Source organism: Chaetodon auriga, chromosome 15 (genome assembly GCF_051107435.1).
Source record: "Chaetodon auriga isolate fChaAug3 chromosome 15, fChaAug3.hap1, whole genome shotgun sequence".
NCBI lineage: Eukaryota > Metazoa > Chordata > Actinopteri > Chaetodontiformes > Chaetodontidae > Chaetodon > Chaetodon auriga.
Window position 1 is genome coordinate 15,586,041 of NC_135088.1, and position 15,577 is coordinate 15,601,617.

The window sequence follows — 15,577 nt, forward strand, 5'->3', positions numbered from 1 at the left end:
AGTTGATGAAAGGGCAAGCTGTCTAGTTGAGTACTGGTGCAGCATGAACCGCAGAGGAATCTGATGTTGCAATAACTCAAAGCTTTTTCTTCCCTTTTGTTCTCTGCCTACAGATACTTTATGAGTGTGTGTTTGTGTTTCTCTCTGTGTTCATCTGACTTTAAGTTGCTTGCATTACTTTAAATAAACAAATGTCTTTCTATCAAAGTTATTCCTGATTTTCCAACAAATTCTTGCTGCCTACTGCGGTCCTTTTTGAGGCACTAACCCTTCAGCATCATTTTTTAACGTGCAGGGCTCGGCGGCCAAATTAGCAGTGATGACTGTACATCGCCTGATTAGCAACGTTAGCTTAGATTTCAAAATAAAGCTTGCAGCAAAAGCAGCGACCTGTAGAGCTGAGTCGGCTAAAAATTCTCTGAGCGTTCATCAGTACGAGTGGCCCCTGTCGTATATCACGTGATCCATTGTTAAAATACTGATTAAACTGTAGCGGCTATAAAGTAACATGTTTTAAGCAAACAGCTGCCTGGTTGCACACTGAGTAGACACACAGCAATTTTTGGTATTTCCGAGAGCATCTTTAGCTTGTTGGTGTTCCGCTGTCTTCACTAACTAAGCCGTCGCTGACTTTGTTGTGTTTGCCGCCAGCTCACCGAGGTTGAAATGGATCGTACGTTTGCAGGCTGTGAGACTGAAACAGTGAGCTAAAAGAAGATCAAAGCCCGGCAGAGCTGCAGAGTATTTTGTAGTTGGTGCTGTGACACACATTTCTACCTTAGTTGGATAGCGTTCTTGAAGCTAGATTTCCATCTTTATTTGCATGAGGTAAAACCTGACATTTAGCACCACTACACCACACTTAGGTGATGCATGGTTTGCCTGACATCAAGGCTGTTTCGGAAAAACATTTTACTTGTGTGAGGAATGAAATCATTTTTTCTGGGCTATATATAGCCTTGTGACGATAAGCTCCTGATTTTGAATATGTATTATTTTTCAGGACTGTGCTGAATAATTGACTCTGTACAATGCCCTTGATGGTCGTCCTGCCTGCTGGCTGTTGTAAAACGCACCATCTGTTTACAAAGTCAACCAAAACTCTTGGACCAAAAGACATTGTCATTTGTGCACCGGCTGACAAATCACACCAGTGTTAATATTCACCAAGAGACTCTGGATGTCCTCTGACAGTGAAATTTCACATTTGCTTCGTGGTTATTGAAGTTAGAGTACACTCAATGTCACGTTCATCTAATTCCTTCAGCTCAGGACTCTCAAACTTAGCTTTTATTTCAACATATCTGTAATTGTAAGCACACTGAATGGCTTAACATCGACAAGCTCATACAAATGTTTAAATCCAAAATATCCAGCTTAGTTTAGTGACGGAAAAGGAACGAAAATAAAACTCTCAAGGGAATCGTTTGTAAATCCCTACAAATCCTTTTTCTTAAGCAGCTACTAACATGTCTCAAAATGTCATGCATATCCCAGCTTATGGTGTTCAGTACTATGTGTCAGAATACTGGGAGGAGAGCTGACACTCTGCTTCTGCCGTTTCATTTCCCCTCTGCCACCAGAGATATACTGTGCTGGGTTCTTGTTTTGATATCTTCCAGCTGATAAAAAAAAAAAAAAAGGACAAGAAAACATGTTTCTGTCTGTTTGACCAGATAAAGTCTGGATGATTGCAGAACTGAATTCAGTCTCAGGTCAGCTCAGCAGCTCCTTATCTATCATCAGACTCTTCACAATGCACTTAGACAGGACAGTCGCACTAATGCCCCTTTTGAATTCCTTAACCTCCCTGAGTATCAGACATGTGGGCACACATCTCATCTGCCTCTTTAGACTCCTGAGTGGCTAATGGGATGGCGCCCAGCGAGTGCCACTTGTCTTTAAAGGCCATACCTGATCAGAGTGCTGTCTGCCGAGCGCTCCGCTGTGAAGGTCACCGGCAGGGGAATGGAGGGTGGACATGTCAGCTGAGTCACTGTGCTCTGAATACTTAGGAGCTCTATTGGGAACATGTCAGCTCACATGTCCATTAGTAACGGTCACCAGTCGCCAGTGTTTTTTTTAAATATTTCTGATGAAATGATGCACATTAGTCAGAAGTGCAGGTCAGCGCTGCCTGACACAGGCAGTGTCATCTATTTTTTTCTGTGTTATTTGCACATGAATGCAAAGGACGTGTCTAAAAGCCCTTGTAGTGGCCCCAAAAGGAGGATGCTACGCTTTACATCAGCTGTAGGATAGGTGTTACCATAGCAAATACTCAGATGTATTCATAATCAAATTCAGCTGAACCCATGAAACTTTCTTCTTGGTAGATGGGAAGTATTTCTCCCTTATTGAACAATCCAGAATCTATGCATGTAAATATTGTTTATTTCAAAAGTTCATCTACAGGACACAACATGTCTCCCACTGTGTACTGATGTCCAACACACACACACTTGCTTCCAAAGAAACATGGTGGCACAAAACGATACTTGCTTACATCTTAGAGTCAAATTTAAAATGAGCACAGAGAAACTTTCCCCCTTCACTAGATAAAGGTGAAAACAGTCTTCTAGTATATACATCACATACATCATTCTGCACAGTGAAGGTCAAACATCCAAGTGAAGTAACAATAAGCAAAACATACTTTTGAGGGGGATGGAGGACTTTAAAATTCAGGTCTAATAGCAATAACAATTTAATAATTCAAGAAAGGAGGAGCTTTAATATTTAAAGGGCATGTTCAACCGTCCAACGGCTCGATGAGACTTTATAACACCCGTACCTTTACAAATTATGCATGGATAACCGTGTAAGCTGCCCAAACTCAGTCTAAAGTATCATTGAGCACTTTACTTTTCTGTATAACCTAATAAAGCATACATACAGGAGGTGATATAACAGCTTCAGTAGCCATGATAATAAAGTGCAGACTGGTCTGTGCTGCAGGGATGTTATGCATCACTTGACTGTGATACAGAGTGAAAAGCAGTTTTCATTTAGCCTGTGAAATGCCAGCAGAGAGGCTCTGTCGCTGACTTGTATTTACATAAACACATTTTACACCAGCTTATTCAGCACCCGTAATAATATCCATTATTTTATGGAATCATCAGTTCTATCCCGGCTCTGACAGAGGGGTAGCACAGCACTGCTTTTGCTCATTTAGTCCAGTCAGCTGTAGTGTGTTGAGTGTGGTAAACCAGTTCTTGCTGTCCGTTAGTTATGACCCAATACAGCACGTAATGAGCTCCTGCCACCATGCATTTTCACCAGCACTCAACATGTTTTGTGCACTGATCTTCAGATAATGGAAAAATGCAAATTTCTAATGTAGGCTGTCATTATGTGTCGTGGGAGCTGTTATTTATTCGGCTGTTGTAGTGTTGTTAATATATTTCTGTTTGATAAGATGTTACCTTTTCAAGGGTCACTGCTCTTCCTACATGACGCATTTTTTAATGGCTGCAGTTCAGCCCAGTTTATACTTAGAACTGTCTCAGCTTCAATATGTGCAATGAACCGGAAGGAAGTAAGTATGGTCACTTAGATTTTTTGGGGGGTTTAGATGGAGTCTTATTTCTTTTCTTAGAAATAAGCATTTTAATTTCAGGATTTCAAGATATTGCAAAAATAGAAACCCAACTTGGTAAGATACAGTATGGCAAACGCACTACCATACTGAATACCATCTATGAAATTCATCGTCAGTCAGTCAGCTAGACTAACTCAAAAATACCTAAACAAAGCCAGTTTGATGTTTGGTGTTTCTGCACAGAGCAAGAGATTGATCACTTTAAAAAGCCACATGGTCTGTGGCAATGACCCACTTCCTGTCGCTGCAGGTCGGTCAGCCAAACACTGTGCTTATAGTAATCTTGTACATATTAAGAATAATCATGATGTAGATGTAAATACACATGGTGAGTTAGTAGTCAGGGAAGCCAGCTCACTCGACATATTCAAAAGAAAGCTAAAAACATATCATTTCACTTTAGCATTTAACCAACTAGCTCTGGGTTCCTGATACAGGTCTGAAACTTTTGTGCTTTATGAAATCTATTTAAACTGTGAATATTCAGTTTTCCTCCTGGAATCATCTAGTGACACTCGGCTCGTAGGACAATGTTTGAGCACGAGCATGTTAGTGAGTTTGTCCTCACATAACAGATGTTTTGTTGAATCTGCTCCATGAAACCTTCAAACAGCTCTGCAGGAGGCTGTGGCTTCCTGGAACAATCCCAGTAATCACACAGTTCACCTTCATTTTCTTTTAAGTGCACCAAATTTACTTATGCCATCCAGTAGCTGATTAATGGCACTTCTTGCTTGGAACAATAAGCTCAGTACAAACATAACTTTATGAACAAGCAGTGTGACTGAAGGTGAATCTGTTGTTTCTGAAGGGAAATTGATAGGCTGATGGCTGCACTTGTTCATTTTCCAGCCAAATCTCTTGTTTGTTTTCCCAAAGGGAATGTAAAAAAAAAAAGACGGCACAAACGACTTCCCTCACCTGAACTATTTCAAACAAATATAACAGAAGCTTTCTGGTTTCTTTTGTTCTCAGCTGGAGTCACTGTTGTCTCTTGATTTAGAAACTGCCTTTGTGGCCCATCATGACTGCTGACCACGTATCTTAACCCTCTTAGTAAACTGTCAGTGGAACTATCCAAATTCCTGCGGGTTTATCTTGGCTTTTCAGTGTCACTGCTCAGCCAGGTTACTGTTAGCTCAGCTTCTTCCTTTCATATTCCTCAGCTACTGATTCATCCCATGGCACAGTGAGCTCTGCAAAGTAAACACACCACAGAGTTGCTCCGATTGTGCTTGCTGAAGTGCTTCTTTAGCAGTCCATTTCATCACATTTGCTAGAGTACGTGCGACACGTCTTATCGTTGTGTCTTTGCTCTTTGAGAGTTTGAAGTCCTCAGTGAGGCAGGAAAGAGATAAGTGACGCGGCCTCCTGCGACACACTGCTAAGGCAGCATGGGACACTCAGCCACTCCCCAGTTAATAGTTGGTTAATTTTACTCTGTGACCTCTCGTCTTTTTAATGTGCGCCGCAGCTTTAACTTAATCTTTTGTGAGTTTATCGACCTCTCTGTGGACTCTTTTTCCATCTCATCTTTTATTCCTGAATCTGCTTCGTCTGTAGAATTTCTCCTACACCGCCTCCCTAAACTTTTGTCAGGCTTCTCTGATATTAACTCTAAAATAGATTTTTGTATCTGACAGCAGAAATATATAAATATACATGCTGTAAATGTATACATTGCATGAGGCTCATGTTTAATTCATGTGCAGCCAGAAAAACAAGCCCCAAAGGGTGATTTTCAGTGTTTGTCTGGATTCAGATTGAAAAATCACAACTGATTAGCCGCTGTTCATATTTCACTCTCTGGGGACTGTTTGAATAACACCCAAGTGGATACAGATCAGACGTGTTTTATTCGGTAGAACACCTTGTTTACCTGCTGTCTGTCTTATTTTGATAAATTACTCAAAACTATCATAGCTGCCAGTATGTTCCTCCAAGGTGATTTTATTGTCGAGATAAACACTTCAACAGTGCATTCTGAGTTTGTTAATAGTTGTGACATAAAGCTGCTTAACAGCTTTTAAACATATTGTTAACCATTGCTGAAAGCCAGGATGCCCTTGCAACTCTTCTTTACAGCTATTTGGATTCTCAGTATACCATTTACCTGCTGCTGTGCTCTGAAACAACAAAGACAGTTGTGTGATGGAGCTCTTCTCCCTCTGCTCCTCCAGGTTTTGCAATCCTCCAGGCCATCATGGAGTCGGCCGTAGCCAATAACTGGCAGGTGACAGCTCGCTCGGTGGGGAACATCGTGGACCCCACAGAGTACAGACGCATCATCGAGGAGATGGACCGCCGGCAGGAGAAACGCTTTCTCATCGACTGTGAAGTGAACAGGATCAACTCCATACTGGAGCAGGTATTGAGCCGACACACGCTTGTGGTTCAGCCCGCTTCATTTGAGAAAAATAACACACTGGAAACATTTCCTTAAATACTTCCATTCAGCCTTGAGCTCTGCGTGTTCCTTTGTCTCTAAATGAGTTGAACACAATGTCTTCTCCTAACTTTTTTGCCCTGTAAAGCATCTCCATTTACACACTCAGTGAAATCAGACACTCTCCTGGCTCGCACTGATGCCCACTTGTCATTTCTTTTTCATCATTTCCCAAAACACCTGGAGCGCACCATGATGGCCTCAGATCTCAGCATTCTCATTTAGAAGGCGGTGTTAAAACAGGCGAGATGGGCACATTCAATTAAGGCTTGTTATTTGTTGTGTTTGGTGCGCGCACGTTGTTTGAGGTCACCTGGGCTTAATTCACGTGGAGGAATTAAACAGCCTCCTCATCCTTGTTTCCTAGGTGATCATCAGCCACAGTTTTCACACATGAGTCTTGATTCAGATTCAGCGTTCGCTAATGCCTGCTGCGTGCACCGTGGCTGCACGGGAGAGAGCGCGTTATTGTCAAAAATGCATTAAATGAGGGTTAACTGGGAATTTGTTTATTTGCTCAGAAGATCATTAGTGTTCATTTGGAGGATCAGAGGCTATGTTGCACGTGTGGTCACATTTTGCCTTGAAAATGAATTTTTAAATGGACTGTCTCTGAAGATTGGTGCAGTTGAATAGATGCCTGGATTTCTCATCTGTTTTTCTTTCGAGCCATCTACTACACTTGCCTCAAGCAAATGTACGGACCTTTAGTCAGATAGCTGAATGCCGATAATATCTCATTCTACGGGATGATGGATGAGTGGTGCTTATGAGCACCATATGTGCGATTGTAAGATGAATAGCACTTGGAAGTGTGAATGCACATTTATGTCTTATTTATGTGGATGTGTCCATGTTGCATGTTGAATTTGAAGCCTCACACCCACCTGTGATATATAAATATAATCTACATCTCAAGACGTTATGAAACTGCTGTCTTTAGTTGGTAAGAGGCTGTAGGCAAAAGGCCCTCGGTGGAAACCCTGACATGAAACTGAAATAATGCTAAAAAAAATTCAGATTCTCAGGAAACTAAGACTCGTCCTGAGCTAAATCTTTAAGACCTCACTCCCAGTGTTATGCTGAAGTAGCCATTCTAGAGCCACATTTTAGTCCCCTCACAGTGCTTTAAAAGATATATGAACATTAGACGAGTTAAATACTGCTCTCGCCAGAAGAATGACAGCGTTGGTCACTTCAACCAAACCCCTGTTTTCATTTTCCTACTTACAAAAAATGGCTGTCCTCTCTTAGAATGAAAAACCTGAAGTAGTTTCATTTTGTTATGTAAGTGCTAAAAGTTCTGTGGGAGAGGTCAGGGGTCAGGGTTGAGGCGGATCGAGTTTGGCTCTGGAAACTGCACTGCCTGTCCAGTCTCTCACCGGCAGTCAATGCTGCTTTCTTCTAACTATGAAGCTGATCTTTCTCCTAACCTTAATCGAGTGAGTGCGCCTTAAACAGACACTGGAGGGATTTGAAAACGCTTATTCGCTTTAGTGGTCTTTGTCTAGATATGAGGGCTTGACACAAATAAAATGCGCTAAAAGGTGTGTGTTTCTCCTCAGTTTGGGTTATTGCAGCTCCTGTAAACAGCTGCAAAGAAGAGCAGCGTGTTACAAAAACTGTTGAGGCCACAGATAGAGTTTGTTGTCTGTGTGTGTGAAGCATTAATCTGGAGCACATCTTAACCTTCTGTTCTTTGCTGAGATATTTGTGTGTAAGGGCTTCTGCCCTCTACATAATGATCTTCATAATTGCCGGCCTTACGAGTTTTACCCTGACCTTCACTGGAGATCTGTCTTCATTTCCTCTGACGCCAGGGAATATTTTTAGTGACAGCGCAGAACATTTTCATTAATTAAGGAACGTTTGCTTTTTTTTTTTTTTTTTCTCAGCCTTTCACGTTGATACAGAGGGTTTCTTCAAATGCTCCCAAATTGCCTCCATGTTAGATTTGAGTTACCCAATCAGATAATGGTGGTCACTTGGTGTCACGTCGGGCCGATCCGATCCTAATCTCTTTACTGTGGTGGATTAATGTGAATGGTGGCCTCGCAGGCAGCATCTGTCAGACGAGTGTCTCTCCAGATGCTTGAGAGTGGAAAGACATGCCTGCGTCTCTCGAGAACGATTCCTTATATGAGCTGTGACATCAACACTTGCTTTAATGTAATATCAGCTCCCAGTGTAAGTAGGACACACTGTCCCATAACAGCAACAACAATGAGCCTACTATAAATAGCCTACCCTCCTAGCCTGAGGGAAGATCTCTCACAAAGGCAGGAGTGAGCAAACACAACCGAGATCACTCAGGCATCAGAAAGCAGCCGTACTGGACATGATTTATTTTTCAACCAGTGTTTAGGATTGAACCTCATGAGCACTATAATCATTAAATAATAATTAAATTCTTTTTAGACCTCATTCAGGCTCTTACCTCTACCCAGTGCATTATAATTGGATTTATATGCACACATCAGTCATTTAGTTTGTGCTAATTATTTTTGTCATCAAGGTAGTGTCACTTGTAGCAGGGATTTATTTGTTGATAAATGTGCTGAAGGGTTTTGTTGACACGCACACACACACACACGAGATGTTTTTATCACTTGTGGGGACATTACATAGACTTACATTCATTTCCTGGAGACTTACCCTAACCCTAACCATAACCACTATTTGCCTATTCCTAACCCTATACCTAACCTAACCTTACCTAACCTGTAACCCTATCCTCAGTCTTTACTCTAAAATGTAATGATTTAAATTGTGAGGACCTGTATTTTGTCCCCACAAGGAAGGTGAGTCCCCACATGTGACTGTGTAAACAGATTTTTGTCCCCACAACGTGAGTAATACATAGGCACACACACACACTCGCACACACACTGCTGCTTTTAACGCCTTTAGAAGTATCAGTCTGCTCATCCCTTAAGTAAAGTAAAGACGGAGCGATAAACACCTTTAAGGCTTCTCATCAATAATAGAAGCACAGTGGATTTATAATCGCTGCCAGCGGAGCCGTCACCTCCAGCCTCCCCCTGCGCAGTGGACAGACAGGGAGAAAAAGAGTCAGAGAGAGACAGCGAAAAAGACTGGAAAGGCAGAGAGCTTGTGGGAATTGAGCCATGTAGTGTGAGTCTCCCTGTCTCATACTGTGGAGGGAAATAGGAGAATTGCTGAACACCCAGAGGTGCACTGGAATTCCACGGTAAAACAAGATGCTGAACTGGGATCAGATTACATCTGCGTGGACGTTATTTAATCCTGTGTGTGAACTCTAGATTTGTCTGTTGCTTTGTGTGGGCATTGCTGTTAATGGCATGACATGAAAAAATAGTTCCTGGAGCATAAATATTTTCTGATGGCTTATTTTTTAGTCATAACTGTGAGTCACTTGGTTGTTTTGTCCCCAGTATACAGTAGATTTAAACAAACCTAAGAATCCACTGTCATGTCAGTGGCAGTGTGAGGCTGTGTTTAGATGCATACTAACATGCTTACAGTGACAACGCTCACATGCTAAGCTAATCAGGTAATACTTGCCACTTTCACAATCCTAGTATAGTCTCTCCGTGTGCTGGCTATTGCTAATTAGCATGCATTTGCAGGTTTTGTTGTTGTTGAAATCACCTGCTGTTAGATTAAGATGGGATCAACAAAGTCAGCAGAACTTAAAGTCTGCACCAAATTTCAGTGCAATTCATGCAATAGTTGGTGAGGCATATCGCTTATAACCACACATAAAAGGTGATGCTGGAGGAAAAGTCATCAGGGTTTTTTATTCTGCACAAAATCTCATGGTGATCCATCCTATAGTTGTTGAAATATTTCCCTCTTTTAGAGTTGATAAAGAGGTTTACCATACTGTGACTTTAACACTGAGTGAATTCAGAGACAGAATGGTGACAGCTTTGGCACAATATGTGCTTGTTGCAGTGCGGTTTAAAAATGGTTCAAACTATAATTTGTGAAAACCCAAGATGTATCTAGACAAGCCAACAGTTCAACATTGTAAAGCAATGTGCGCTGATGAGGAGGTTCTTAGCATGAGGATGCACATTCACAATCATGAGCACAGAGGTGAGGTGATGCACTTTGGTGCAGATTGCAGAGGGTGGAAATGAGACGTCATTGAGTGGCAGTCATTTGCCATAAAGGTTAGTAGTGCATCAATGAAAGAGGAGAAGAAGAAAATGATGCAGTTTTGAAAACACTCAAAGGTGTTGCTAATCTTTTAAGGTATAGGACATACAGTCTGTGTGTCTCAGGAAATACACCTAATATTAGGGACCCTATATGTAAATATTACTAAAGTAATCCGTGTTTCCTTTCTTTTCCAAGTTTTCCTTGCTAGTTAACCATTGAGTGCTTTCATGAAACCTCAAGTTAAACTACAAATAAATGAAAATATTAAAGAGCAGCATGAAAAGTGCATGCTGTATGTCCGGGTTAAACTCTAATGCCTTGCAAGTAAACCACAACAAGACAAATATGTGTGCTTAGACCTTCATTTCCTTTTTCTTTACTTCGATTATAAAGGAGAAAACATTGCTCCAGAAAAAAAAAAAAGCATTGACTGTAAAAGAGGTACAGTCTTTGTAGCCCAGGCATCCTAAGGAGACCCTAGAGAAGTCTGAGTTAAAAGCAACCCAAAATGAAAAACAACTTCAGACACATGCAAGCCGAAGAGTTGGCAGGCGCACAACCGCAACAAGGATAGTAAGGACACTACAACTTCACACACATTTTTTATTTTGTTGAAATTGGCATTCAATAAAAAGACTGTATGAAGTTCAGAGTTGTGTTGCTGAGAGCTACTGCAAGCCTGGGAGACTGGCACAAAAATGATATTTACATGCTGGTATTGTAGATTTATTTATTTAGATATTAATTAATAATAGTAATGATGATAATAATAATTAATAATCACGCTGAGACCTAAAAAAAAAATAGAAAGGAGTAAGGACATGCAACATTTCCAAGGTCTCATTTAAAGCTGTTTAAAATATTGTGTATATTGTGTATCATATCCAGACAGACAGAAAGACTGAAGTTTCATAATGAGGCACAGCTACTTTCATTCAACGAGCCAGCTTTGTGGTGAGGACTGGTGAACAATAGGACATTTGGAGCATCATTTGACTGATGTACAGCCATGTCCTTCCTCTGCTGTATTTCCATTTTTAATGCACCTCTTTGACAGTTTAATCCCTCCTCATTTTGCCCCGTTTGGAGTAGCGGAACAATAATTAGTTGACTGGTGAAAAGGGACAGTTATCAACCTTAGGATGCCTGTTCCAGTTCTGAGGAAGGCAGATGACAAATCACTGTAACAAAGAGAAGCCTTCATCAGTGGGAAGAGAGTCAAATCCTCTTGAAGGCACTTGGGCAGACATCCAGCTCTGCACAGGACTGTGGCTCCAGTCTGCTTAATTAGAGTCAATTCCCGCAGGAATATTTAGGCTGATCGTCCTGCAGCTCGGCCCGGCTCGGGTCTACGTCAGACAGCACAGCGCAGACCTGCCCGTCCAGACAGGCGGGCAGGAGGAGCCCTGAGGATGGACAAATAAAGATAATTGAGACTGGAGACAACTGCCGTCTCTGTCTGTGTGCCGGAGTTACGGCACAAGAAGACGGCCTCGTATTTCTGAAGAGGTGAACACTAATGTTTAGATGAGCTGTGTGCTGGCTTCACTTGTCTGTCAGTTACAGTAGGATTTATTCGATTGTGCTGAATGTGTTTTGTTTTAAAAACCCGACCACAATTTTAGTTTAGGGTCTAAAATTAGCAATAGTTAGATATTTCAGGAAATACGCTCACTCGCTTGCTTGCCTAGAGTTAGATGAAAAGATGTTAATAGTGTATTACAAAGAACATCAAAATAAGTATACTTTTCACAAGTACACTTTATTACTATTAAAAGTATTTGCAATTTAGTCTTGTAAATACTTATATCACTTTAAGTATTGCAGACTTAGTATGTTCATTTTAATACATTTAAGTAGAACTTAATGGCATCTATTTAGAAGTACACTTTTTAAGTACATGTCAAACATACTTTAAATTAAGCAGAAAAAGTAAAAGTGTCCTTGTAATGACTCTTCTATGCTTAAATTAGATTTTTGTTTTACTTCAGTAAACTACTTTTGACCTGGGTTTATTATAAGTTTCCTTTTCTTTCTCACTAAAACACGTTCTGTCCTGTTTGTCCTTGAGAGCCGTCAGTGGTGTTGAATGTATTTCCTTCCTCATACAAAAATTCACAAAACTGATTTTTTGAATATTTTAAAACCTGCATTGTTTACGTTCACGTTTGCCAGCTTGCATCCTTCCTCTTCCTTAGCTTGACGGCCTCATTGCTACATTTCTTGGTGTGTTACCGACGCGTGTGTCACACTGCTCACACGAGTGGAGGTCACGCAACAGAGGGGCCAACTCTTAAAAACACTGCTCCATAGTGGTCAAAAACTCGACAGGGTACCTTTAAGTTGAAAACATTTTCATAGCAGTCATTCTTTTCATGACGTCATGTTTTGGGTGCACTGATTGCCCATCATAGATACCAACTCACTTTTGGGAGATGTTTGCAGGATTCAGCTTTCTTGGTCAGACTCCACGAGGTTTTGGACTGTTGGCAGATGAGAACATTAACTGTAGAAAACAGTTGACAGGGCATGGCACCTAGACTGTCCTTTCCATTCAATGAGCATTAAAAATGTAGGAGCCAGCCAGGACAATCAGTGCTGCAGGTTTCCTCTCGCTTCCTGGCCGCAGGTCTTCTTTTCCCCCGAGCTGTTTGAAGAAGCTGTTTTGTGAGAAATGGATTTTGTCAGAGAGGAAGATATGAAGCCTGTGACAATAAAAGTGTCTCAGTGACGGTAGTGCCTGACCTCTTCCAGGTTCCTGGTGGTTTTCACTTACTCGCAAAAAGCGATTATCCCAGGGGACCGTGAAACTGGAGCATCAGGATCCTAAAAATATTTGTTATGCCCAGATGCAACTTTTCAGAGTCGCATTGCTAACAGAGGGGTGGAGCAAATCCCACAGCAAACCAAATGAAATTATCCTCTGCCAGAACATGTGCAGTGTTCAGCTACTGTGGCTCTCACAACCTTTTCAGGGGGTCTCTTTGCAGGAAGTTAATGGCAGAAAAATCTCTCCCGGCATGTGGCCTGTTTGTGTTTATCCAAAAGTTTGCAGAATTTTCCGATTTGGTTTAGTTTCAGAGGGTTTACTGAGCAGAATGATGTGAATGCTTCACCTCATAAAGTCTGACAGCTTTGTAATATTTTTTAAGCTCAACCATTCAGTTGTGAAATCTATGGTAAATGTACTGCTAACAGTTTTTTTCTCTAGAACTGAATATCTTCCAAGTTTTCTGATTATAATCTGTCGTCAGTGTGATAAATTGAATGTAATTCCATTGTATATTTGTAAAAACTATTATATCAGTATGCTTTTGTTGACATTTTCTAGATGTTTACAATGAAAACACAGTGACTAACTGAGTAAAAACCAGTGTGATACTGTAGATACTGGTGATAATAATACAATTAAGCCAAATGTAAGTGCAGTAACAGTTGTAGGCATCTTCACTCTGATCACTGAGCAACTTCAGTGGTGCTGCTGCACTAAATCACAGTTGAGCACTGGATATTGCAGGTTTCTATTATTTCTATTTTACCATTTGTAATATTTATTGTATTAAAAGTGTTTCAAGTGTATGCCCTATGTAAAATGTTTTATTTTATGGGTTTTGCACAAGTTTTTTATATTGTTAGTGTCCAAAGGAGTGAAAAATTGCCCCCCAAAAATTAGTGAATGGAAAATAATTTTACCACAATATCCTGTAGTAAAGTTTTACAGACAGGAATGAACTGAAACTGAAATTATTACATGTTATAATATGCTTTGTCAATACTAATTATGGTCAAACCAATAAAACAAAGTAGAATTGGGTGGAAGCTTGTATTAACTTTTCACAGTTGATTAAAGTGAGTTTATTTGTTTCATTCTCTGCCTTTCACAGATTGATCATGCAAATATAAACAAAATGGTAAACCGATCTGTGAAATGTGCATGAAAGTAAATGAAACCAACAGTGAAGGACTATGAGGCAATATGACAATCTTAGATGCTAAAATGCTTTCCCTTACATCAGGGTTTTATATTAATTCTCAGATTTCAGGAATGAAATGTTTGAAATATTTGAATCATGGCTGCAAAAGCTTGTAGCATTTAACACTAAGCTGTAGTTTAACAAGTCAAGGAAAGGCACAGTAGCACCTTCTGTTGATTCTGTTCTCTCCAGTCGACCCAAATAAAAGAGGAAGTGACATTATTATTTGTTTTCGTGTGCCTCGTAGTTACAGCGAGCGATAAATGTTTACATTTGATTATTTTCCAACAGCAAAACGAAGTTTCAGTCACAAACAGCAGTTGAGGTGTCGGCTTTGGATGCTCATGTCGAAGTGTGAAGCCTTGTGCTTTCTGCCTGACTGTGCTGGTGACAAACGGGAGTTGTAGCCAGTCACTCCAGGCACTGCAGCTTCATTAAGTGCGCGCTGTGTTCTTACACTTGGGTCACTGCGGCTCCCTCTCACACGGATGAATAGCAAATGAAAAGCTTTTCAAGACAATTTGGGAGACAATAAGCAGAAAAGCTTCCAGGAATTTGTGCTTACGAAGAGAAAAACAAAGGATGTGGGCCTTTCAGAGTCTGTGGTGGAGGTGGAAAATGTTGAATACAATGAAATCCTTATGCATATCTGAGGAAGGTAATTAGACTCATTGTTGAAATTTCTCAGGGTGCACAAGCCGGTTGTTGGGCCAACCTTGGAGCATCAAGGACGGTTGGTCTCTGGAGACAATTACGAGACATGAAGGCAGGAGGAGGCGGAGGGTTTTAAAGTGCACAGGTGTGAATGAAAGCACAGGTGTGAGACTGCATACAGATGGGCCAGAAGAATAAGAGGCTGGCCAATTATGATCTATGTCTTAAAGAAAAATATGGAAATAATACAAGATATATGCCGCAGGGATGCATGTCCTTGTTTCAGTGTAAAATTTCTCATCTGCATTCAAGTCCTCTATAAAATCTCTCCACCATGATATCACTATCGCTATGGACATTTAACATTTAGATGATTTCAGTGCCTGAGTATACTTATCAAAACTGTGTAGGAGTGCAGAAAGTGAAAAGACAGGAAAAAAAAAACAACTCTCCACCCCCACAGTGTCTTTTTGAAGCTTCGTACTCTGCGATGGAGAATCAGAACCGAGGGAGACGTGGAGAGAGAGAGAGAGAGAGAGAGAGGGAGAGAGAGTGAAAGAGTGAGAGAGGTTTGGCTGGTGAAGAGGTTGAAAGAAATCAGCGAGTGCAGCTCTCTCTGTGTCTGCTCGCTCAGACAGGTGCTGTACTACGTTTTTGGGTTTAATTAAGTCTAGTGTGCGACTGAGACAGGCGGAGCAGGAAGAGGCGGACTGTGGAGCACAGGCAGCTGCACAGAGAGAGAGAGAGGGA

At 40.9% G+C, this 15,577-nt stretch overlaps 1 protein-coding gene across 6 annotated transcripts in view; it reads left to right on the plus strand.

The window, feature by feature from the left end:
- Window positions 1–15,577, plus strand: part of gria3a (glutamate receptor, ionotropic, AMPA 3a) — a 67,618-nt gene that overhangs the window by 24,110 nt on the left and 27,931 nt on the right. For all 6 annotated transcript variants that reach the window (XR_013078218.1, XR_013078217.1, XM_076749819.1 and 3 more), the window contains exon 4: window positions 5,785–5,972. Coding sequence is in view for 4 of the 6 variants with exons in the window: in XM_076749819.1 (XP_076605934.1) it covers window positions 5,785–5,972 (188 nt within the window). In the remaining 2 variants the exon portion in view is untranslated. The remainder of the gene's footprint in view (window positions 1–5,784; window positions 5,973–15,577) is intronic.